At 40.3% G+C, this 27,453-nt stretch overlaps 1 protein-coding gene across 9 annotated transcripts in view; it reads right to left on the minus strand.

Moving 5' to 3' along the window:
* The window catches only part of ctnnd2b (catenin (cadherin-associated protein), delta 2b), an 81,072-nt gene that overhangs the window by 30,646 nt on the left and 22,973 nt on the right, over positions 1–27,453 (minus strand). For 4 of the 9 annotated variants that reach the window (XM_026936866.3, XM_026936865.3, XM_026936869.3 and 1 more), the window contains exons 3-8: positions 16,816–16,928; positions 9,288–9,322; positions 7,921–8,037; positions 3,487–3,656; positions 620–1,142; positions 114–257 (exon numbers count right to left, since the gene is read on the minus strand). In XM_026936866.3, the coding sequence (XP_026792667.1) occupies positions 114–257; positions 620–1,142; positions 3,487–3,656; positions 7,921–8,037; positions 9,288–9,322; positions 16,816–16,928 (1,102 nt within the window). Of the gene's footprint in view, positions 1–113; positions 258–619; positions 1,143–3,486; positions 3,657–7,920; positions 8,038–9,287; positions 9,323–16,815; positions 16,929–24,911; positions 26,050–27,453 lie in introns of those variants that run through there. The other 5 variants (XM_053233047.1, XM_026936867.3, XM_053233044.1 and 2 more) reach the window with 4 other exon arrangements.

Genomic DNA, 27,453 nt, shown 5'->3' on the forward strand with positions numbered 1-27,453 from the left:
TAAAAAGAAAAACTGAAACCCAGCATGGAATTCATTTGACATGCTCAAAACGATCACATTTGCATAAAAATAAGCAAAACTGAAAAGTGGAAGACTGTCGTGTGCTGTCTTACCCTGACCCTGGGTGAAGTTCCTCAGTGGTGCTTTCTGATAGACCCTGTCCTCGTAGATGGGATCAATGTGGTGCTCAGGAGACTGCAGGGGGCGCAGCTCGGTGCCCAGGTGGCTGTGCTGACTGCTGTAAGAGCCCCTGGAGCCTGGACACAACATACACGCAAACCAGCATGCATCATGTAATCATCATATGGCATCAAAGCAAGAATAACTACGCCACAATATACATATAAATTGAAAGCTAACCTTAAGCACTGTGTTTGCAGTGCAGCATAAATGTATTACGGAGTTGGCAGGTATCAATTTAACTTAAATATTTATACCATCTCCTGATACTGTAACTACACACACTGTATATAAAGGAGTAAACTGTACATACAGTGAATGATAAATTGCATAATAATGCACATAAAATCAATATATAATTTGTAACATATGTTAGATTGTGTGTGTGAGGGGGTGTGTGTGTGTGTGTAGCGCAAGACAGGTTTAGTATAGTGCGCACCTGCAAGACTGCCAGGCCTCTGCAGGGTAGCGTTGGCATAGAGCTCATGGGATATCTTGTACTGGTCGGAGGAGTGCAGCAAACGTTTGGCAGGTGACAGTGTGGCGTAGCTGCCCACAACTGAGCTGAGCTGGTGGAGGGGGGAGGAGACCGTGGCGTTGCCCTGCCCAGGTGAGGCGGCCGCTGCCCCTCCAGCCGCCATGTTAATGGGCGAGCTGGTGCTGTAGGATTTGGCTAGGCGACTGGGTGACTGCTTGGGTGAGGATACCCGCTGCAGAGTGGCGTAGCTGGGCATATCCGAGGCTGAGCCAAGCCTCTGGAGTTTGGAGGGTGAGCCCAGGGCCTGCATGGAGAGCGGAGAGCTCACACGCTGGGCTGGCAGGGTGGCACATGAGTAATAGACTGAAGGCTGAGTGTCAGGCAAGTGGAAAGCACTGCCATGGCTCTGTGCCAGTGAGTCTCGGGACTGGGCATGTGCGCCGGGGTCACTGCCCACCAGCTGGGCTGCACGGCTAGATGTCACCTAGCAGAGTGAACAGTAAGAAACAATGGGTTACACTGGTGTGCTCTAAATCCTTATGCACTACTGATGGGTATGATTCATGATAAATGAATATTTATTTTCTTTTTTTTTTATTTAAACAAAAAAAAAAGAAAAAGAAAACGTTAACTTAATATGGTCTACACTCCTAATAAATAAAAAAAAGATCACCAAGTTTGGTCAAGTTACACCATGCATATGTACCCCTTTCACAGAGGCCTTTGCTAGACCAGCTTTTCTACCACTTCGTTGCTCTTTTGCCTGAAGCCACATTGAGTGAAGTCCAAAGTATGAAACTGTTAAGTGCTTTGTGGTCGTCAATTTCAAATTAATGCCCAGCACAGAAAGCCAAGCTGAAGAAGCTAAGTGTTCCAAACAAGCATTGCATTGTTTTTTCTTTCATTATATAATACCAAGAAATACTATAGGCTAATCATCCTATGTAAATCATAGTCATTTAACTAGCTTCATGAGCACTACTAAAGAAATATGCCTATAACACATATAAACATCATTTTCATTTTCTGAAAAATATAATTATTCATTTACTAAACACATGACCACTGTGATTTAGTAACTAACAAAATTTGTCTGAACACCCATCACAACTAGGCACTGCACTCATCAGTAAACTTTGACTGGATTTTTATGTGTCAAATATATCAAAGTTTAATATAGTTTAATGTAGATGTATACAGTGGGATGAAATACCATGTCTCTAGGACCATGGTGCAACATACAAGACAGCACACAGGGGCTTTGCATTGCCACAAGTGTAAGACAGAAGCTGGCGTTTTGTGATTTTGCAGCTCTTATAAAGGCCTTTATAATTAGATAATGAGCTCAATCAAATCCACAGTATTAGACCTGCCAGGAACAATTTCCCGATTCAAATTCTATCTGAATTTTTATATTTGCATATTCAAAGGAACAAAATCCTTAACTTTTTTTTGCCTAAATGGCCATTGTCACTTGATTTAGCGAAAAGGTTCTATATACTGAAATTGTAAAGGGTTTTATTTGAGCATATAATGTACTATGTAAGTTCACAGTGCTATTATTTTATACCCTGTGGTGTATCTGGTAAGCATAATGAATAAGAATTTGGAATTCAGCTTGTGTCTTGAATGAGCTTAACTATAAATAATGCCTGCATGAAGGCAATTTGAAGATTTGTATATGAATCTCAGGTAGCTATTCAAAACCGGAAAGCAGGCGAAGTGTCAGGCAATCTACAAACGTAATGAACTAGGAAAAGCAACTAGAATGAGGATAAGTCAAAACCAGAATGGCAAAACATAGGAATACAAGGTTTAGTAGCATCAATGACAAAACAGCAAATGGAGCAAGACTTCATAAAGATGAGGTGAGAAATAATTGTGTTAAAGGAGTTGTGTTTGTTTAGAAACCCAGTTACTTTGAACAGGAATATGCTGCTTATTGGTCTTGTGATCAGTCATGTGACGTGGTTTGTAGTTTGCTAGAATTCTTGGGAAATTTTGTGAGTTCAGTGGTAGCAAGTGCCAGCATAGACATCAACAAAAATACTACAGTGAGTAAATAAAAACACATGGAATATTCAATCTTATGATAAATGTACTACATTTTCTACTTTCTGTGATCTCTGTGGTTCTCAAACTTATAGCCAGGCACCCCTTTACTGTAAGAAAAAAGATTCCATGGGCCCCCTCAGTACATTTAGTTTAAAGAACATTTAATCCAACTATTCAAATATTAATGGTAGTTATTTTAAGGTGTACTATATATAATAAAAATTTTAGCTATTTATTGGAGCCATAGAGCTTTTTCCCTAAACTGTCCACCATCCACTAGGTCTGAGTTGACGTTATTCTGGCCTACATGTTTTCGCTAAGAGAAATAGTCTATACATTAATTACTAAACACTGACAACCATAAACTGGACTATTCAAAGAAAATGGGAGAGAAGGTGCAAGTACACAAGGACAATACGTCTATAGAGTGTGTACAAATTATCTACTAAACATCAACCACAAACCATTAACATGTTGAGAATTTGTTGATAGTGTTGTTAATGAAAGTCATCTGACAGGTCTATTGATGCTGACTTCAGTTTTAGGTAGACTATCTAACGTGGACTATCAAAATAAAGTGCTATGACATTAAATGGTAGGCCCATTAATATTCAAATTAATTCAGATGCTGAATGCTAAATCGTTACAATTTGAATTGACTTTGAAAATGAACCCTACAGAGGCAACCCAATGGAGCACTGAGTCCCATGACTGGGAGTGTAAACTAGTATTGTAGTATTGGATTTCCAAAGGGAATAGTAACCTAGCCCTACCTGATTGTAGCTGTGCACGGCTCCTCCCACCTGAGCACCGCGTGCTAGGGGTTGGGAGGTCGCTGGGTCTCCCAGGGCCAGGGTCTGGCTGCTATGGTAACCAGCAGTATAGGGGAAGGTGCCCTCCTGGTTATTGAGCTGTAAAGCACTCTGGGACAAGATGCCGGCTCCTGGGTGGGGGAGACAAACAAGTATGAAATATGTATCCTTTATTTCCTATATACGTTCCTATATTCTTTAGCAATACAGTATAATTATAATGCAATGCTCCTCCAAGACCACCTCAGATTTCTTTGCTTTCTTGTTCGTTTTCCCTGACAAATATTCAGGCTCCCTCCTCATCATCCTCATCATGCATTGCACTGCATAACGTTTTCTTGCTTATTTTCCCTTCTCACCCTCCATCACTAGTTTCCCTTTTCACCCTCCATCACTATCCACCCTCCTTCTCTTTATTTTCTTTTACTCTTTTATTCTCTCTCTCTCTCTCTCTCTCTCTCTCTCTCTCTGCCCTCTCCCTCCCAGGTTCGGGAATGGAGATGGATGTAGTGGGCATGTATAATTAATCAGGACTGGAGGAGTCAGTGAGCTCATGTCATGAAGAATGGGGCCAGCAGGAGCAGAAATCACGTTTGCCAATCCGCCTCTTCCTCTCAGACACAGAAGGAGGCTGAGCTGCTCGGCTGGTTCTGAGAGCTCATGCTGATCTAGAGGCACAATTTCTGACACAAAAGCTTCTGCTCTAACGAAATGCATGCTTCACAAACGATAGGTGCCAGTCAGTGCCACAGAGGGCTTTCTGTTTTACAGGGGTGTGGATGTACAAAATAATTTTACTGACAAAGCAAACAAAGACTGGTCAGCAGAGAGTTGTCTGTCCCATTTATTATAACTCGCAGGTTCACACTCGTCAAAATCTCAGTGAACCAAACAATCACACAACATGGCACTTTTAATAGTGCACTTCAAAAACACCTGAAAACGGCAACTAGGTCATTTCAAATGACCTGAAAATACTGGTCAGCTGTTGCTTTTTGTTTTTGTTTTTTTTTTAAAATGGCTTTGCTTTACTATTAAAACCACTGCAGACACTATAAAGATCACTCCCTGGAGCTTTTACAGAGTTAGCTTCAGGATTCATAAATGTGTAATCCTTGGCTGCCGTCTCGCTATCTCAGAGTCCATTTGCGCCCAGGTCCTGTCATATAGAATGGCATTTGAGAGAGCTGTGTTTAGCCAGGTAACTGGTGAACGAGCATGACTTATCTCAGTTTTGTCTCTGTGGGGTTTTATCACTGTTCTGCTCGACATATTTTCAGATATAAGAAAGTCGAGATTTCATTGGGTTACTATTTTTATAACCATCTGGCCAATTATATTCTCATGCAAAACAAAGTGTTGATAATGTATACATGATGTTAAAGATAACTGACACTTATAAAGAAAAGATACATGTTCTCTCCTATGGTCAAACACTAGCAAAAATTAGCAAAAAATTTCTCAGTCATATTTTATCAATCAAGCAGTAGCATTTGAAAGCTTTTCTGAACCTTCCCAAAATTTCTATCCTTCATGCTGCTGTTTATGCATCTGCCTGTTTTACATGAGATCAGCCTGATCTTTTCAGTGCAATGAATGCTCATGTGATTACTTTGGAATGACATTATTTGTGCCCCAATTTGTAGGCGTGAACAAAAGCCACAAACTGAGAGCAATGACATAGCCCACTTACGGTCAAGAGCTGCAATTCACACATGCAGCTATTGACATTCATAATGTGGCATAACAGGTAGCGCTCTGTGCCACATTCTCTGAATACAGCAGAGGGCAGAGGATTCTCTCAGTGAAAGGAGGTGAATAGCAACCGCAGAGGGAGCAGGCCCTGAGCGACGAACACCTGCAAGCCTCCATTATCTGTGCCTGCATCTGGCAGATTCAATTCTCACCCCCATCACTCAGATTCACTTCTTACTCCAAATGGAATTCTGTAAGCACATCTATCCATAAGTACAAATTATGAACCTAGCAAAGCTAAGTGAATATAGGACCTGCTCTGCAGGTGCCAGACAGTGGTCTTGTATGCTGGCTGTTCTGTCACTCAATCTCTACCTCAATACTGCCACTCAATTACTACCTCACCACTCAACCTCTACCTCAGCGCTGCCACTCAACCTCTACCTCACTACTTCTACTCAATTATTACCTCACTACTGCTACTCAACCACTACCTCACTACTGCCACTTAATCTCTACCTCACCACTGCCATGCATCCACCTCACTACTGCTACTCAGCCTCTACCTCAGCACTGCCACTCAACCTCTACCTCACTACTGCTACTCAACCACTACCTTACTACTGCCACTCAACCTCTACCTCACTACTACTACTCAGTTATAACCTCAGTACTGCTACTCAACCACTACCTTACTACTGCTACTCAACCTCTATCTCACTACTACTACTCAGTTGTAACCTCACTACTGCTACTCAACCTCTACCTCACTACTGCCACTCAACCTCTACCTCACTACTGCCACTCAACCTCTACCTCACTACTGCCATGCAGCCACCTCACTACTGCTACTCAACCACTACCTCAGTACTGCCACTCAATCTCTATCTTACTACTGCTACTCAACCACTACCTTACTAGTGCCACTCAACCTCTCCCACACTACTGCTATGCATCTACCTCACTAATGCTACTCAACCTCTACCTCAGTACTGCTATTCAATCTCTACCTCATTACTGGCACTCAACCTGTACCTCATTACTGCTACACTACTCAATCTCTACCTCACTGCTGCTACTCAACCTCTACCTCATTACTGCTATGCGAATCAACCCCTATCTACTTACTGCTACTCAACCTCTACCTAACTACTGCCACTCAACCTCTACCTCATTACTGCTATGCTAATCAAACTCTACCTCACTACTGCTACTCAACCCCTACCTCACTACTGGCACTCAACCTCTACTTCATTACTGCTATGCGAATCAACCCCTACCTCACTACTGCTACTCAACCCCTACCTTACTACTGCTACTCAACCCCTACCTCACTACTGCTACTCAACCCCTACCTCACTATTGCCACTCAGCCTCTACCTCACTACTGCCACTCAACCCCTACCTCACTACTGCTAATTAACCCCTACCTAACTACTGCTACTCAATCTCTCTACTGTTATTCAATCTCAACCTCACTACTGTTGCTCATTCTCTACCACACTACTGCTCCTCATCAATGCTACTCAGGCACTACCTCAGTACTGCTACTCAACCTCTACTGCACTGCTGTTACTAAAACTCTGTCTCGCTAGTGCTACGTAACCTCTACCTATATACTGCTACTCCCTCTCTACCACAGTACTGCTACTCAACCTCTACCTCACTACTGCTACTCAGCCTCTACCTCAGTACTGCCACTCAACCTCTACCTCAATACTGCTACTCAACCTCTACCTCACTAAAGGTACTCAACCTCTACCTTTCTTCTACTAATACTCTTCAATCTCTACCTCGCTATTGCCACTCAACCCTAACTTAACTACTGCTACTAAATCTCTACCTCACTCAAGTTCTACCTCACTACTGCTTCTCAACCCCTACCTAACTACTGCTACTCAACCTCTACCTACCTACTGCCACTCAACCCCTACCTAACTACTGCTACTCAACCTCTACCTACCTACTGCCACTCAACCTCTACCTCACTACTGCTACTTAACCTCTAACTCGCTACTGCTAATTAACCCCTACCTAACTACTGCTACTCAACTTCTACCTCACTACTGTTATTCAATCTCTACTGCTCCTCAACATCTACCTCATTAATGCTACTCAGGCTCTACCTCACTACTGCTACTCAACCTCTGCTGCTCTGCTGTTACTAAAACTCTGCCTCACTACAGCTACTTAACCTGTACTAGAGGTGTGACTTTTTAAATCCTAGTCCCACCCACCCCATTTTTTGGAAAGGAATTTTTCCAATCCTGCCCAATCCCTCAGACTCTTGACCAATAATGGTTACTCCTGCCATTATTATTGGTTGCACCTGTGCTCAATATTTTCTGACAATCTGGTATTATTTCTCAAAATATAAACAAATTAGTAATTTAAACCACCATGACCTTGACCAGGATAAAGCAGTTACTGATGATGCATGAAATAAAGCAGTAAAAATGTATCACACAGTGCTGCAAGAGCACCATATACACTCGTGTTAACGAACATGGCCTTTCTTTGTTGCACAGACTTCATATTTGACCGCCTGTTCTAGTCCACAAGAAAGTAAAAAACACCTTCTCCTGCTACTTTTCGTCAGGTCCCACAGGATCCCAGTCCAAGTGCACACTTCTACTCTGTAACTAACTACTGTGTCATTCCTCATTGCATACATCACTACAGAGGAGGAACAATTCTTACTTTCACCTGCTGCAAACTCCTGGGAATCCAGAATGCCAGATTCTTGCAGGGATCTGATGCAGGAGTCCACCAGCTCCAGGCCAGTGGTGAGCTCTTCTTCTATGTCCTTTTGTCCGTCTATGCACAAAGGCACAGGACGAGAGAAAGGAATTACATTGGTTGTGGTTTTGGGTCTGGACATCAACAAAATGTAAAAGCAGACGAAAAATTCAGCACTCTTTCTGATGCAACTGCTCATCTACAGAACTGCAACAGAGGGAGGAAAACCAGCCAAGACTGCCACAGAAGAATCTATGCCAGCAATTTAGGGCCAAACATATACTGAGGTAAAAGTAAAGCAATTTTTTTTTTTTTTTTTTAGATTTCAGAGTGTATGCTACAAGCTAGGGCCCAACTGATATATCGATGACTGATCAAATTGGCCAATATTATGTTTTTACAGGCTTACTGGCATCAATAAAACTGATGATTTTTTAAACATACCAAACAACTCAAAATTTATGTTGTTTTTATATGTGGACTCATGAATGGCTTTGGGGATTCAATGGCTATCAAAAGTTCCAATCCAAAAATTTTAAATGTATATTTTATTTTGTAGTATATACATATATTTATAATTTCCTTGTTTAGATGTTTATATTGATGATTCAACTATTTATTTGAGAAAATCATATCAATAAAGCATTGTTTAACCTTAATTTAACAAGCCATTGAGGTTTAAGTTTTGACCGTATAAAAAGTATATTAGCAGATATTATTTGTTACTGGAATTTTTAGCTCCTAAAAATTGGCTGGGTACAATTACATACTTGCTAGGAAGAGCCATTACAGGATCCTGTTCCAGTAATTACATTCTCTACACTAGCTCCCATCAGTCATGCTATTTTGCTGATTAACTGCACTGATTAATGTGCTCCTTTCACTGTACCTGGCTGAGAGTTAAAAACAGTGTGGAGTTGACCACCCACTTGCTCTCATAAATAATTCACACACTTGGCATACTCCACATCTCGACCGTGTCCTTGTTTTGCTGTAAAGTGGAGGCGCTGTCTTTGGCTAAAGTTTCTGCTATAATCCAATCAATTCATTCAGAAGGGACGGTATTTTGGTTTGATGAGTACAGTTCAGCTGTCATGTGACCCTGACAGATGGTGACAGCTGTCAGCACTCAGCTCCAAGCAGTATGCTAACCACTTCCTCATCTAGCACATGGCATTCATTAAGTCTCAAATGATTAGTTACACACAACTTTCAACTAATGAGGTTGTAGAGAACTCTATTATGGCATATCAGAATATCAGACAAAAATAAAGAGTTGGATACACTGATTTGTTATTTAAAGGTAGCAAGGAACATGACTACTCTACCTTGGTTGTTCCAGCGAAACTTCTCATCAGCAGAACTGCAGAAAGAGAAAGAGTAAGTCAAATTTGGTGCATAATGATATATGCATCATTAAGAATGTCCCACAAATTTAACTTGAATACACAGAAAATGCTCCACTAAACTGAGTATGTATGAGTGACTCAGAAAATAGGTCTAAGTTTGTACATAACACTTTTTGAAACATAACCTCTTGTCAATCAATGAAAGATGTTGAAAGCCCAAAGAGAGGTAATCATGATTATGGATTAGAAGGAAATGTAGGTTTGGAATAAGGGTGTACAATACAGAAATCTGTCTGGGCCCCGGAGCCACTGAGAGGTTAAATACTTGCTCATTGTCCCTCAGCCATGCTGCAGATGCTAAATCATTTTATCGATTTTCTTCCAGTGTGTGTGTTGTGTGTAAATTTACACTGCAAGGCTGTCCGTAATTGTGCAAAGGTTCTAATTCACGGCAGAAAGCAAGACGCCACATGTTAATAAGTCCGTGGTGTGTTCTTCCCCAAAGTTCAGCCATTTATCAGCAATTATGCAGTGAACAATTCCCACACAGAGTGCCTGCGTGAAGAGAGATGAGCTACAAGCAATTTCACTAAATGCTTAAGCATTGAGCTTAACGAGAAAGCCATTTTGGTGGCCAATAAAAGATGTTAAAAAACTGCTCAAAATTGCCTGTTTGAATGGTTTTGAACACCAACAGATGAACCATAATAATTTACTTTAGCAATCAATATGATATCTGGGAGAGCAGGTCAGCAGTTCTAAATATAGCTGTCTATATGAGAATCATTAAGTCTTTTGGCAAAAGATTGTTTTTTTCTATCCAGATAATTAACATCATCAATAATGTAATTATTGATAAGCTAAAAGCTCTGGCCTCCTGAGGGTCAGTATGTGGTCAGCAGTTAATCATTGTTATTTATGGCCCCCATTTCCATAAAGACAAAAGCCACTTAGAGCTACAATACTCTGACTTAGATGAGTGTTGCAACTGTAAAAGATTCAGTTGATAGTTTTGATAGTTAGAATAAACATACTTTCAAACACTCACAAACATCTAGACCTAAAAATATATAATTTCACACTGATAGGAAACTATTTACAAGACAAAGGACTTTATTATATAATTATATGCTATTTGGTGTTTTTTTTTTTTTTTGAAGAACAAACACTTCAAATGCCCAATTTCAGTATAACCAAAAGTCTCTAAAACTGTTCTAATCATAAAATTATATGGAAGCATTTTAATTTCATTTTAATTAGTAAATCTTGAAGCCTATTGTTGGCTATTGATTACGTGGTTTAAAACTGAATCAAAGAATGTGCATGGGTGACCTAGAGAGCGAGAGGGAGGAGAAACACAAGAATGAAGACTGACAGAGAGATGAGTATGCTATGACAGGCCACAGCAAAGCTCCTATTGCATGTGAAAAGGAATACAGAGGGAGAGAAAGAGGGTAAGGGAGAGGGAGACAGAGAGAGTCAGGCCCAGCACTGCTGGGGGTCACTAGGTCCTTTAGCACAAAAAAGAGAAAGAGAAACACAAGAATGGAGGGAGGCGTAAACTAAAAGCTGACCAGCTGCAGAAAGTGCCTCCGAGCACTAATGCAAGAAACCATGAGCGAGAAGGACTAGTGGATACACTCGAGAATGGCATACTCATGTGCCGGCCATATAATCGGCATGAAGAAGATGGTCATTAAGAATATCACGGGAGGTAAAGTCTTCTTCTCATGTCTCTTCTGACTGAACCGCCCTGAAGCTCCACACACAGCAGCCGCTGGTGCCTTATACAGCATGTGAAAAGGATTCTTATAATGGCACTAATGAGTGCTGATCAGAAGCGCTCATCCATGAATAACAAAGCCAGGCCACCCAGCACTGGATCAGGAGGACACACAAGTCCCAGCTTTTGCTGCTGTATGAGAGAGAGAGCTAAATGTAGACACTGGCTTACCAGAAAGCATGCCAACAGGACAGATAAATCCAAGCATTTAATCCATTTAATAATTTGGATTCCAAGAACAAGGCTTGGGCTTCCTGGACATGGAATCGCAGGGTCAACAGGGTGAACATACTATTCTCAAGAACCAAGACAACAGAGAGCAAGATGTCAGGACATCAGAGAGCACAGTGCTGTGTGTGATGAATTCAGTCTTGTTTAATGATTGAGATACAAGAAAAAAGATAAGAGGAAAGAATATGGGAAAAAAGGACGCTGATGGAGAACAAAAGAGAAAATGAGTGTTAAAATAAGAGCTAAAGAGTGAATAAAGCAGAGATTGCTGAGTCATGATGTGCTGTTTTAGGTGTGGGCCTGGCTTAGAGTCAGAGAAAGGACCACATCACTTTATAACTTCTTCAGCTCTGCTTCCTTTTGGCAGTAAAGGAGAACCAGTGACTAAATCGGAGTGAGCTCATTCAACAGGTTTCATTGACCACACATCCTCACATCCAAAAAAAGACATGACGTTTGTTGTTCTGCAAAAGTTTCCCACCTGACTGTCATAGCTAGATGTGGAAACAGAAGAAGTCTTTTGCCATGGACAATCCATATGACAAAAAAAAAATAAAAATCAGGCAGACTGAAGTTGCATGCAATGATGTCTTTTTCAAGCTTCATTTGTAGAGTTTGGGTGAGCCTGTGCCCACTGTAGCCTCAGATTCCTGTTCTTGGCTGACAGGAGTAGAAGTCAGTGTGGTCTCCTGCTGCTGTAGGCTATGTGCCTGTTTTTGTGTTTCGCACCATTCTGTATAAATTCTGTGTGAAAATCCTAGGAAATCAGCATTTTCTTAAACACTCAACATCCATGCCGTGATACAAGTCGCTGAATTCATATTTTCTCCATTCGGATGTTTGGCCTGTATCTGATGTTATGCACTGTGTTGCTGCCACATGACTGACTGATAGCATAATTGAATGAATGTGCAGGTGTTCCTAATGAAGTGCTAAGTGCATATTGTAGTTTTATTTTAGAATAATATTGTAAAAAATAAATTCTTCTTCTTAAGTAGTACATTATTTCTGCACTAGATTCAAAGTTTTGCTGTACTGGTTTCAAAATTGTCTGCAACCTGGCCATTAACATTAGGTGAAGAACAGCACAGAGCTGCTTTATGCAATGTCTAACAAGGTTGAAAGTTGACACAAGGTTGACCTTGTGCAGAAATGCATCCAAACATGGAAGTGGTCTCCAGCGGTTGAATTTGAAACTTGCCAACCTCCAGAATCAACTACACTGCGCAATTCTGAAAGTGTGAGTTTTTCTATACCTCACCATCCTATTTTTGAATCCTTTTATTATCATGGCCTTGATTGTGCTTAATGGTATTTTTAACTGGTTATGTAGTTCATCTTTTTAACTATTGCCTGGCTTGTCCAGGTCAACAACTATCTGTGTCTTGTGTGGGATGCTCATTTTTTTCCACAGTATAAAACAGACTTTTACATGTGTGGAATCTTGGAATTAGAGCACAGAAAAAGAAAATAGTAAAGGATGAGAGTTCCTGAAAACTGAGAGCAAAATAACTTTTTCAAGGATTAACATTTGCATTTAATTTAAATCATTTTACAGACTGTCAATAATCATATACTGTAGGAAATATTATTTATAAAAAAGGGGAAAGGCATTATTACTGCCTTGTGGTCAGTGCTCCTTGGACCCAGATGCACTGTGACTCTGACCAGGCTAAAGCGGTTATTGAAAATTAATGAACGCATTAATAAATGATGGTTTAATGAGATTGTAAAAGGAATGCTAAATAGTTTATCCAATTGTTTGAGTGGAAAATGTCAATTATTGTTTGTAGAAGGATGTACCATTGATTGGTGTGGAACAGTTTCATGTGATACTGTCCTATATGCAGGACAGGAACAGTTGGTCCGAACAGTTGGTCTATGCGGGTTTGTCTCACGGCTTCTCCAGGCATCGTTCGAACCGTGGCACTCTACTGCAGCTCTGTCTCACGCCGCACAATCCTTCTCACTGGCTGTCACATGGCAAGCAGGGCACATGCCATCACCCTGCAGTGATGTTCCAGCTGGCACGCTCCCGCTATGTAAAGCTATCAAACAACCACACAACCCACTCCTCCCTGTGTGTGCTGCCGACTCACGCTCTGCAAATCTCACATGCCACTGAAAGCTCAGCTTCAGACGTGATAATGAGCTGTTAAAGCAGTCTAATGTTAGAAGGCTTCTTTTTTGTGATTGTTGAGTATCATGTAATTTGCGGATGGTCATAGAAGACCTGTGCCTATAGACATGTTCCACTTTTTTGTTTATGCATTTTTTTCTCAAATCAGTTTACAAAAAAAAATCCATCTTGAGAAAAAAAATAAGTAAGAAGGAGCTGGTGCTGTTTACTATGGCTGTCTTTATTATGCTATCTGGATTCTGTTCTATTTTCATTCCTTGTCAATAATTTTATTATTTTGGGCTGCTAAAGCACTTCTTTAAATTTTTCCCAAAGGCTTCTCACACCTATCAGTCTCTGAAACGCTACTGTTCAACTCTCTACACTGTTCTGGCTGCCCCTGCAGAGAGGATGCTGGAAGACTGTTGTCTGTTGTGCTGCCTTGCAGACAGACTGGGCTTAAATCAGCCATGTTAAGCTGAAGTCACTCAGCCTGGGCAGAGCCAGGCTTTCATCTCCTCTTAAACAACACAGATTGGCTGCCAAATCAATATGCTCTGACTCCCCTCTTACTGTACACTAGGCACTTAGTATGAGTCAGGCAGAGCGGCAGACAGTCTTAATAAGGCTAATATCCAGCATGCAGACACCCCGGGGTACGCAAGCAGACGACGGAGGATTTTCTAAGCTTTTATTGCTCGCAGCACCTACTTTTGGACTTCAAACACAGCACCCTTCAAACCTGTCACATCCTCAGATCAATAGTAAAAGCCTGGACTGTGTCATCTGAGTGACGAGTGTGATAAAAAAAAAGTACTGCCTGCTTGTTTATGATTGTGGCCATGGGTCTGTTCAGCAGTAATGTGTTTATACACTCTGCGTGTAAAATTATAAGGAGCGGAGAAGTATTTATATCCTGAGGAGTGATACCCAGCTTACCTCTACTGTCAAACATAGTCGGTGTATCACCTTGTGATGCCATCTGCACATCAAATTCACACTCCATCACTTCTACAAATTAAATGCATCATCCAAGCATAAAGATGTCAAAATTGTTTATGGTATATTGCAGGAATGCAGCTTAAGAGACAAATAACGCCATTCAATAAAGCGCATTGTATTTTTTTTAGTTAATTTACTTACTTTAGATTAGAGCTCTTTTAACACTGTATTCTCATTTTAAACAGTTAGACGTAGTTTTACATTTCAGTGCATGTTACAACAGAAAGAATGAACATTACGAGGAAGTCACTGCAAACTTAACCTTTACAGAGCCCTAAATATACAGACCAACTTAAGCACAAACAAGATAAAAGCACATCCACTTTCTTGGAGTGGAAAATGTTAATTACTTCAGACATTACTCAAAGAAGATTTATAACACCATCTAACTAGGCTTGCTAATATTAAGTTTTTGTGTAGACTTCCACCTGCAGCAAGCCAAAACACATTTAAAGTTAAACCTTTATTATTTAGAAGTCCTGAAAGTACAGATACCTCAGCAGATACTGTATACTGTAATCATCTTGTTGCTGTCAACCCCAGCTTTCCTCAGCCCTGACTGCTGTGTTTTCACAGAGTCAGTATATGCGAGCCCACAAGAGCCTGTTGGACTTATCTGGCAGAAAAGCAGTCTTAACAGCTTTGGCTTAATACACCCTCGCTGTGCTGGGCAGACACTATTTAGTGAGACAGCTCCACACGGCAGGATGAAGCTCAACAGAAAGCATTTAGTAGAAAGTCGAAGGCTTTGCTCACATGAGCGGATGTTTGGAGCATCAACTCTGAGAGTTGCAGCATCCAATCATAATTTACTGATCAAAAACTAAAAACTTGTTTCTTTTTTATATTAGTGTGTTTTTTTCTTTCACCAGCAGAAACCCTATAGTGAACATTTTTTGCTTTTTGAACTAACCTGAACTTTTTGAGTAATTCAGCACTCGAGCTCTATAGTGCAAAAGAGCCAATGTGACTTTCTTGAAGTGCCTACTTCCCCAAAGTAATTTTATGATATTGCTAGCAGTTTCCTTCTCAGTTTCTCAGCTTAAGCCACTTATAGAATTTATGATGTGATGCAAGGTTGTTCCCCTTCACGCTAAAAAAGAAATAGTACTACAACAGATGCCTCAAAAACAATATACATCCTTATGGAAAGAGAGGCAAAATGAGGCAAAGGGATCATAAATATTTTCCTAACATAATATTCTATCATTTTTAAGCTGTTTATGCTGGTTTACCAACTCAGACTTTAATATATTTAAGCTAAAAAATTCAAGCCTTAAAAATTAAAGGCAACCTTTTCAATTTTCCGGCATGCAACTACATGCTATCTAATAAGGCCATTAAATGCCATTTCATCATTTCAGCCTACAAGGTCAAATATGCTGCTGACTCTGACAGCAAGACATGAAAGTGTAACACACTACAATGTCCTTAGTGAAAGCTGGTGGGAATTTTAAACCATATCTGTAGCTGTGGAATGAATATATTTGCATAAAGCCAGCTTGCTTGTGGTTTAGAGCTATTCGTCAAGTAATCTCGCATGACTCGCTAAGCCTAAAGACGGTTCACTGTCAACCTAAAATCTAAACAGGACCTTGGTGTGAACATCATGGGATTCATACATTATCCTTATAATAACTGGAATGACAAGACTGTGCAGTAATCTTGGCTCAGAGACATGCTTTCTCAAACTGTGAACTTGAGCTAGAATGGAAACAACACTTCAATAAATTCACAGCTGTCATGTAAAGGACCGTAACCAAACTCTAAAGAAACAGTCCGTGTTTGACTCAAATTCCTTCTTTTATAGAAATGAAGCATTATAATATGAAACTTGGCACACACATGAAGCAAATTTGTCTTTTATAAACAGACACAAAGACTCTTCATTCTATTCAATTTATCATGTTGATTACTTGTAACTTCTGCTAAAATACAATTAGTGACTTGCATTGCAAGAGACTGATTAACGTTTCCTCTGAAGAACTAAATCTTGTTCAGGTGCTGAATCAGATCTTGTCAGCATCTTTTTGAGGAATGTTGAACAATACAACTCGGTGCCTACATTGCAAAAGAGGCAGAGATTACTAGGAAACACATCGTAATTAGTTTTTGGAAAAGAAGCCCTTCTTTATACAAGTGTTTCCAGTGTCACACAGAACACATATTGTTTTGCACTATTAACTTCTGCGTAGTGCAAAGCAAAGACTCCACTGACAACAAGTCAATACATTTTATTAGCAGTGTTTAGACTGCTTGGTATATGACAAAAAAGTGTGTCGGTCAGGCTAGGAGATGTGGTCTATGAGGCTATGCCCTTGGGTTAGAGTTGCAGTACTGGAAAGGTTCAGCATACTCCATACAAAACCCACCTGATGCTGCTCACGCTCCCAGTCTCAGATCCCAGTTTGCACCGTTCCAACTGGGTGGCCACTATCTGCCGCTCGGCTTCCAGCTCTCTGGTCAGTCTCTCAAACTGCAGCTCCTGCATGGCAAAAAAAAAAATTAAAAAAAAACAACTCAAAATGTACACAGAGTATGCACCTTAACCTCAAATATAATAATCACTTCATTAAATCTGTGTGTGTTTATGCAGACTTTCAAGTGCTTATAAGGACAGCAATTCATTGTGGACCTGTTTGTCTTCAACTTAAGTCGTTATGCTGTAACTTTTAAAAATCTAAGCAAAATAAAATGAAATAGAATACACAAACAAACAAATACATTCGCACACTGCGCTATAACAGATTATAAATGCTTTTCTTCAAAACAATGAGTACACTATGGTGCATTGTATTACTTTTGCATTTTATAAATGGCAACACTAAAAATTCCATATAAGAATATACTGCACTTTTAGCAAAAACAAAAAAAAAAGGTTATTTGGAAGTTCTTTGGATAGTTCTTAGCTTCCTGAGGGGTTCTATATCCATCTGTGGAAGCTAAACACAATGCTCAAAAAGACAACAAGATAAGGACAAGGACAAGTTCTTTATTCAACCATTTTATTCAAAGAGTATGTACTACATTATTATAAAGTGGTCACCTGCATTAAAAAACTACAAATAAAATAGTTTGGATATTTGGATAGAATGCAATGTAAGAGTTCTGCCATTAAAAAAAAATGTAAGACTGTAATTAAAAAAAAAAAAAAAAAGTTCAGAGGGCAGTGGCAGCATTCAACATTTTCCCCTCTCCCATCTTAATTAGGTATGCACCACATAACATTTAATGACAAAGCTGTCAATGCCAAATCAGAGACTGAAATCCCAGTGTGCCTCTTTATAGTAAGCACTGTGAAAATCCAGTTAGAGAGAGAGAGAGCGAGAGAGAGCGAGAAAATACAGAGTAAATTTACAGAGTAAATTTAAACCCTTGCATGAAACATGAAATATATTTTGAGAAATTTCAGGTCACACACTGTCAAATCTCCCATTTGCCCAACACTTACAAACTGCCCATCCTGTAAGGAGAAATGAGGAACAGCAGTGTTTGAGCAAGACAGTATGCATCTGCCTGCCACAATATTAGGAACAGTGTATAACCCACCCAGACATACACACACACACACAGACATACACACACACACACACATGAGCCCTGTTTGTTATCTCTCTCTATTATTTTACATCTTTATGATTGTTACTCTTATTTTATTGTCACAATTATTATTGATGTTACTTTCTGTTCTCTAATCTCCAGTTGACACGGAGGACATATTTATATCACTAGCCTAAATTCTGAGAGAGAGAGGGAGACAGAATTGAATTTTAAATTGCCTTTTATTGCTTTAGCTCATTATGACAGCATACTTTGTCAAAACAAGTCAATCACATTAGCAAATTTAAGACCATTTCAAAAAAATAAATGAAAATTGGAAAACAAGGCAATAAACAGATAAATTAAAATCAGCAAACTACTTAATCGATCAACAGTTCAGTATTAATTAATTTTCTTTGACCGTACGTAAAACACTATTTGTTCCCCAAACGTTTTCAAACGTCACCACATTATCTACCAGGGAGTAATATGAATACTCTATTTTTAATCTTGCAGCCACCAGCCCCTTAAACCTGCCTACCATATCTGTAGAGCCCTGTTTTGTTTTTTCATTTTTTCTTGTTCTCCATACTGCTAATTTTGCCATACTTACTAAAAAGCTTGAAAGTATAGCAACATGTCTTCTATTAACAGTGTACACAGGACCTAAAATGAATAGTTCTGTGCTAAAAACCTCCCCATAAATTTGAAACTAAGCTGTTAAAAGAGTAGAAAGTTCACCGAGTCATGCACACAATAAAAACAGATGAACAACTGTCACTTGTGAATAAGTCTCTGAATAAGTGAAGATCTTCCAGGCCTGGAGGACAGACCGATAGAAATGTGTAATACTAAACAGATCAAAGCCCTCCAACTTCATCAGAAAAAGTTGTTTGTCCAGACCCATACCACCTGCTCTCCTTAATACAGCTAGAGCTGTAGCAGTCCAAAGGAGACCTTCCTGGTACAAGAGTCTCTGTGCTGCTTGTAAACGAAAAGCTGTAATTCTTGATGGAATATCGATCAGCTCTTGTCCATCTTCCTGTATTGGCAGGCAAAGCACAGCTGCTCGAATCCAGTGCTGTCCAGACCAGAGAAAGTTTACGTATCTCCTCTGAATGTCCACATTCAAGTTCTCTTGGTGGCTGCAGCATGATCAACCTATGCCATAAGGCAGAAGCCACCAGTTTATAAGCAACAAAATCTCATCCACTGTAGGACATCTGGGGTAGCAGCCATTTCCATTTATACTATCTGGCACAAACTCTCTTCACCAATCCCTCCCAATTTTTCTTCTGAAATTCTTCTGTACCTACATAAATACCCAGAACCTTTAAACCATCCATCCTCCATTTCAAGCCTCAAGGTAGTTGAGGGACCCTTATCCCCCTATCTTGCCTTATCCATAAAGCTTCACTGTTGTCGCAGTTTACTTTTGCTGATGATGCTTTCGGAAATATCTCCAAAGCGTCTGACAGAGCCTGAATGTCACTTTGCTCACCAATGAAAACTGTAAGGTCATATGCCGATAAAGTTATTTAATGTTTTATATTTAGTATCTGTGTTCCTGTACCTTTTAGTTTTGATCTCAGATAAACTAAGAGTGGTTCAATTCCTAAGCTGTAAAGTTGGCTGGAAAGGGCAACTCGATCCTCTTTTTACTTTTAGCATAGAGAAAGAAACAGTGTATAACATCCTTATCGAATTAAAAAATTTGTCTCCAAAACCAAAAGCTTGCAACATAGTAAAAAGGTATTTACGGCCCACATGGCCAAAGGCCTTTTCCTGATCAATAGGTACCAGTCCAACTTTGGGTTCAGAGATTGTCCTTGATTGAACGTTCTTGTATACAATATGTGTGATCACCTTTACAATAAATTGTAAAAATTTCTTAAGCCTGTTAGACAATCATTTTGATATAATTTTATAGTCCGTACACAGTAGTGATACTGGTCTCCAGTTCATTAATAGCAAAAGATCTCCTTTTTTGGCAATAATGATAAAACAGCATGCTGGCATGAAGTTAGCAGCAGTCCATTAAATGCCAAAATTTTTTTTTTTATAAAAATTCGACGACAGGCCATCAATTCCTGGGGGACGTCTAATCAAAAGCTGCGACACTGCAGTGGTAAGTTCTTCAAAAGTAAGATCAGAGTCTAACTGCACTCTTTGTTCAGGCTCCAAACATGGCAGACCTTCCCGAAGTAAGGCTGTTGCATCATTGCAGCTCTCATTTCTATACAAACTAGAGTAAAACTTAAAGCCATGGCACTGCATCTCAGCGAAAAACGAAACGAAAGAAGCAAACATGTCATTAATTTACGCTGTGATACATATTCTTCTAAATTGAAAAAGAAACCACTGGGAGCATCCATATCCTTCAGTGAGGTGAAGGAGGATTGCACTAATGCCCCTTTTACGTTCTCCCTTAAAAACAGAGCTAGAGTTTCCTTTTTCTCTTTTAAAACATTATCTAGAGTGGGATTATTATTCAAAATCACCTCTTGTTCAAGGATAGTAATGTCCCGTTCCTCAATACTTTTTTTTTTGCATTAACAGAAGAGGAAGAAGTACACCGATCAGCCATAACATTAAAACCATTGACAGGTGAAGTAATTAACATTGATTATTTCATTACAGTGGCACCTGTCAAGGGGTGGGATATATTAGGCAGCAAGCGAACAGTCAATTCTACAAGTTTATGTGTTGGAAGCAGTAGAAATAGGCAAGTGTAAGAATCCGAGCGACTTTGACAAGCGCCAAATTGTGATGGCTGTAAGACTGGGTCAGAGCGTCTCCAAAATGACAGGTCTTGTGAGGAGTTCCCGGTATGCAGTGGTTAGTACCATCCAAAAGTGGTCCAAGGAAGGCAAACCGGTGAACCGGCGACAAGGTCATGGGTGCCCAAGGCTCAGTGATGCACGTGGGGGGCGAAGGCTAGCCCGTGTGGTCTGATCCCACAGAAGAGCTACTGTAGCACAAATTGCTGAAAAAGTTAATGCTGGCTGTGATAGAAAGGTGTCAGAACCACACAGTGCATCGCGGCTTGCTGTATATGGGGCTGCGTAGCTGCAGACCGGTCAGAGGCCAGAAAGCACCTACAATGGGCACGTGAGCATCAGAACTGGACCATGGAGCAATGGAAGAAGGTGGCCTGGTCTGATGAATCACGTTTTCTTTTACATCATGTGGACGACCGGGTGCGTGTGTGTCACTTACCTGGGGAAGAGATGGCGCCAGGATGCACTATGGGAAGAACGCATGTTGGGAGGGAGTGTGATTCTCTGGGCAATGCTCTGCTGGGAATCCTTGGGTCCTGGCATTCACATGGATGTTACTTTAACATGTACCGCCTACCTAAACATTGTTGCAGACCGTGTAAATCCCTTCATGGCAGTAAGTGAAACCCCGAAATTACACTACTGCCAAGGTTTTTTTTGCCCAAAACACAAAAGCATGTTTATATGATTTAAACTACAAGTGTAGCTTAAGTTGAAGATTAATTTTATCATATAAACTACATATACAGAGCATGTTACTGTTCTGGGTTGACCAAAACTTCAAAGTTCTGTCACCCTCCCACTTCATGTCCTCCTCTGAATGTGTTTTTTTTTTTTTTTTTTTAAACAAAGCACTATTGATGTAGTTCATCAAAGATATATGAACTACATCAATAGTAAAATAAGTCTCTTGAAGAGGTTTTCCTCCTAGATGTATTAACTTTAACAGCGTTTGCATTTAAAATCAAAATAAAGTAATGTGCATTCTTGTATTTGCGGTACACAAGCCGCAGTTCAGCTGCGTGATACACTCGCTGCCAGTGTGGAAACACAATGTGTTTGTGCTGCTTATGCTCTGCTTACGCGCTGCTCACGCGTCCAGTGTGAAACCGGCCTAAGGCTCGCTTTTCCCTTGACCTCCCACCATTCACAGTAAGAGAGCCAACCTTCAAGGATGTCATGAGGAGGTAAAAGAAGGAAAGTAGAGTCAGTGTATAAGGGGGAGATAAAGAGAAGCATCCTGTGATACATGCTTATTTTCTATTTAGCTGTTTCTTATTTCTAATACACTTTACAAGCTTTTTGTAGAGGATATGTTTTTGTTTCACTTACTGCATTGAGATCTCCAGTTTTTTGCAGCACTATGCATAAATGTTCGCATAAATGTTTCCTTATCTGAGAAAAAGTCTTTTAAATCCACCTGTTTCCTGAACGTGTCATCCAGGAAACGGTTGATTTTTTGAAGCGAGTATGTAGAATTATCAAATGAAACAGTTTGTGAAAATTCAGCTTGTGAAAAGTTTACACTTATGCTGTCCTCATTTAACCCTTGTACATCTTTATCTGCTTTACTACATCCTGGATCTTACGCTTGATTCATTAATGACATCACTGAACCACCATAATCAACCTGAAAATCAGCTCTTACCGTATTCTCTGGGCTGTCAACCTGAGTCACAACAGGCTCTGTGCTCTCCTGTAATACTTCCCGAAGTAGAATCCTCGTTTAATGCTTGTATCGTTTCCTCAGGAAGAGATTCGGTTACATCTATACTGGAAACCTGTAAGTCTTGTGATTCATTCTGCTCTGTAGACATTTCACTAGCTGATATTTCATCATTGCTTGCAGAGCCATTCAATTCATTGTCAGTCACTTCCACAGGTCGCTGCTTGTGTGGACATGCCACCCGTTTATGCCCTGCATTCCCACACTCAAAACAACGCAAACTGGCAGTGGTTGCATAAACCATAATTGATGTTCTTTAATGCGTTGGTGACATTAGAAACATATACGCTTGTCTCCTAAAGGACGTGACATGCTTTAGAGCTGGATTTTTGCACCCCAGGTAAACAGGTTGTATTTTACTTGCCATTTTACCAAAATGCAACAACTCCGCTTCCAAAAGCTTATCTGGAATGAATGGTGGTACATTTGAGATCATTACTTTTACCGGTGGGGAATAAAGTGGCGTCACCTGGGCATAACTGTCCCTGATTTCAAGTCTGCTCCCAACAAGCTGATTCACCAAATCTATCTCCTTAAGGAAAACAATAAGCGCCTTATTCATCCTAGAAGCAGACAGAATTTTTTCATGTCCTATTTTCTCAGCCACAGCTAGAAGGACATCTTCCACAGAAACCTGCGGCTCAGGTACACACCTGAAGCTGTGGCGAAGTGACAGGGATGGTGTCCCTGCAGGAGACACCATCTCTACCGACGTTTACTGAAAATCCACACAACCAACCACCCAAGTGTTAACTAAACTACTCTAAACAAAGACCTAACTACAAAGAAAATAAAGTACTCACCACGTAGAAAGGAAATAAAGAAAGGAAAGTCACCATTAACACACACTCACCACCTGTACTCACACGATTACGCACAAACACACACCCACACCCTGCTTCCCAGCATGCACCAAGAGAGAGAGAGAGAGAGAGAGAGAGAGAAAAACTCAAATTGAATTTTCAAAAGACCTTTCGCCTATTACAATTGCTAATACATTGTCCTACCAATTCTCACTTCATTAAAAAACAAATTAATATGACAAAAATAAAATCGAGAACAAAATACATATATGCATGTATTTTGTCCTTAGTTTTATTTTTGTCATATTAATTGATGTAATATATGCCACACACACACACCATCTTAATAGGTATACTAACTGTAATTTATCACTGACTTCACACAAAGCCCCTTTATAACACCAAATCAAATAATAAGAAAAGATAGAAAGCAAGAGAGGGAGATAGACAAAAGAGAGATACACAGAGAAACAGAACAAGACCGAAGAACGAGAAGAAGACAGAAAACGAAAAAAAAAAAAAAACAGAGAGAGAGAGAGAGAGAGAAGAAAATACCCCTATTACATTTTACAAAGATATAAGATTTTGTGTTGTGGATATAAAGTCAAATCACCACAACACAAAATATTAATAAAAAACATATTGCTCTAAATAATAATAATAATAATACAAAACAAAAAAATATAAATGTGTAGAAAATACTTTTCCCTCAAAAACAGAGCACAAAGCAAAGAGAGAGAGGGAAAGTGAGAAAGCAAGAGGGAGCGGTATGTATAGGGAGAGGGGCATAGAAAAAGGAACGAAATGAGTTCATTTTGCCACAAGGTCATCCCCCACCCCCATATAGTATTGAATACATCATCCATCCATCCATCCATCCCTCTCTCTCTCTCTCTGTCTGCAGTTTAAGAGTGCTCGGGAATTCATCACCTACTCTTCTGGGCAGGATGCAATAGATTTGGTTGCTAATTGAATATATAGTATTGAATACATCATCCATTCATCCATCCATCCATCCATCTCTCTCTCTCTCTGTCTCTCTCTCTCTGTCTGCAGTTTAAGAGTGCTCGGGAATTCATCACCTGCTCTTCTGGGCAGGAGCCCAGATGAAGGCTACAGAAATGTCCATTCAACTTGCTGAACAAGAGAGCTCTATACACACACACACACACACACACCACTGCGGAACTGGGATGGAGCAAACTTACACCACTGAAGAAGCACCACAGGCATTCGCAGGGTAATAAAATTAAAGTACAACCCGCGGTGTTAAGGGTGAGGAACATTATTTCGAGGCTCTGTTATGCTAGCTAGCTTGGTTCTCTTCAGTATTTCCTCCTTCCCTCTCTCCCTCCTTCCCTCCTGAGGATGAGTGTTGTTAGTTAGACTGAAGTAGAAACTAAACACAAAAAGGTCAAGATGCTGACAAGCGCAATCTCAGACTACTTCATCAAAAGAAAGCATACACATTATAATCCATAACGCCTGCTTAATTGTGCCAACAAGCAGCACAACAACAAACCGTGCGCGAGCGCGAGCGCGTGCTTTCGCGCGCCGCTAAGTAACGCCGAGCACCTGTTGCTTCAGCCGAGCGAATTGAATACAAGCGCGCCGCTTACCTGCGCACGGGGCACGCTCCAGAAACTCCAGGCGAGAAAACACAAGTGTGTGTGTAGCAGCACACAGACATGCCTCTCTCCTGCACACTGCTTTAACATCCACTTAACAAGAGCAGAGCGGTGAGCGAGAGAGAGAGCAAAAAGCCTCGCAGAGCAGGAGAGGACGTGCAGCGCGCTCGGGCACAAAGGTCGCCATGGCAACAGACAATTTCGAACCCCTTCGGCATTATTTATGCAACGCTGCCTTACAAAAGGCCCGCCCACCAGAGCTACCATAGCCCGCCTCCTTTCTGACGCCATTTGCTGCTCAGTCTGAACAGCCACTATGGGGGAAAGAACTGAAAAGCTCTTCAGAGTGGCAGAGAGAGGAAGGCTTTTTCCCCCAGGTTGATAGAGCAGCAGCACTCTGTTCCATAGTTCTCTCTGAGGATGCTGAGTGCCTATTATGCCTCAGTGGCCTACAATAACTGTGCTCTCTGTGGCAGGAGCTGAGTAAATATAGCCTTCTGAGCAGGAAGTCCACAGGCGACGACCAGTCACAGGCCTACAAATTATTGCAATTACTGTCACTGTTCTTTCTGACTAACAAGACCCTTAAGAGACTAATGAGACCCTTAAGGTGTAAGGAAAAAACGTACTAAGCCAGAGATGTTCAACCGCATGGCCTGGAGAGGTAGAGTCTAGCACTGTCCCTGGTCCAGACCTGCTAATAAAATGATGAGTTGATGAGTTGAACAGCCATCAGCTAAGGCAGACATATTCAGACTGTTACCCCTTGAGACCCACTTCCCATTTTGGGGAACTTGCCAATAGGATACTTAAACAACTGCAGTGTAAACTTAAGAAAACAGACCTAGTAATCTCACTGGCCCAGGGCTTTTATTAGCTATTATTAACTGGCCAATAAAATAAAATAGAACACCATGAAAAATTTGCATTATAATACAACAGACCTGACAACCCTGAAGAAAAATAATGCATAGTCCTGCATTATTGATCTGCTGCTCAAAAAGAAACAGCATTTTTAATCACTGTCCAATTATCATTACCATTAATTGCAGGCCTACACTTCATTGTAGGCCTCTTTAAGCCTTTTTTCAGTCAAAATTTACAGACTTTTTGACAATTTTTGGTGAACCATATCAGTGCATCTTTCTAGCACCTATGGATGGAGTTAATGGAGGGGCGGGGCAGGGGAGCCTGGCCCTCCCAGCCACAGTGACAATAATAGCCTATGATTCTTAAATAAATCGCAAACAAATTATATTTTATTTGTACAAATCTTTTAAGGCCACCGGTAAAGTAAATATATTTATAGACAATATAAAGATGCAGTATAAAGATTTTGCATCTGTCTCAAATGTCTCGCTGTGTCTCATGGAAAGCTCATGGAAAAGCAAAATCCAATGGCAAAATCCACAGCCTAGACTAACTATTGTAAACATTCCCAAAATTAGATATCAAGAAATAAAACACTGTTGTTTAATTATTACCATTTGTGTATGTTTTGTGTTGTCTTGACACAATTATTTTATAGTAGTCCACTGGAATCTTAACTAGCTAGCTAGCTATAGTACACTAGATTTTTGAACACACCCTATTGTGCACCCTGTTTTCTGTCTCTTTCTCGTATTAACATATTGCGACAGTTCATTCAGCCAATTATAGATGCATTATAACTGGTATAGCTACATACAAAAATATGGACAATAGGTGTTTTTAAATGTATACCCCACATCTATGCGGGATGGAAGAAAAGAGGTTTAGGTGGGGCCTTAATTGTTTAATTTTATCTTCTGTAACAAGCAATATTATTATCTCTCTCTCTCTTCCGTTCTTTTTCTTTCTCTCTGTCTCTCTCTGGGTGTGGGTGTGTACTGTACCTTGTGATTTTTGTGCATAGAATATACTCAAGAGAAATTTTAATCCTTTAAATATGCAGTATTTATTATGAACATATTTTAATTTTGTGAATACAATGTAGACCAGTTTTGTAGAAGTGTGTTCCACGTGTTATCTAACAAGGTACTCTGGATACTTTGTCAAGATGGGTTGCTGTATGGCCTTACGGCAGTTCATACTGTCTTCTGTTATTATGATGTGCTATCACTGGGCAGTAAATAGATAAAATTTTGATAACACTATAAAGTTGCATTTTGTCCAATTAGCCTGGCACCTCATCAATTCCTTTGGCATCCCCCATAATTTGAATACCTACCTGATTTTCACTCCTCGCATGCTCTTCTGCTCTGTACTTAGTACTTGCTGCTTACTACTTGTAGTATTTTGGAAGTTCACTTCTACCTGGTTCTGGAGAGTTGCATGCTTTCTCCACTGTGTTGGTGACCTTGGCTATGCTATGTGGACATTATCTACTATATAATTTCACTGAGCTGGTTCACCCTCTGTTTATTAAGTGGTATCTATATTTTTATACCACGCTCACCATGGGAGGCCTCTGGTGAGCTGAGGAACTCCTTTCCAAGTGAGTGAGACAATATCACTCATTTTTCCTCCCTTTAAAGTTTTCCACATTCTGGAG

This window comes from Pangasianodon hypophthalmus, chromosome 4 (genome assembly GCF_027358585.1).
Source record: "Pangasianodon hypophthalmus isolate fPanHyp1 chromosome 4, fPanHyp1.pri, whole genome shotgun sequence".
NCBI lineage: Eukaryota > Metazoa > Chordata > Actinopteri > Siluriformes > Pangasiidae > Pangasianodon > Pangasianodon hypophthalmus.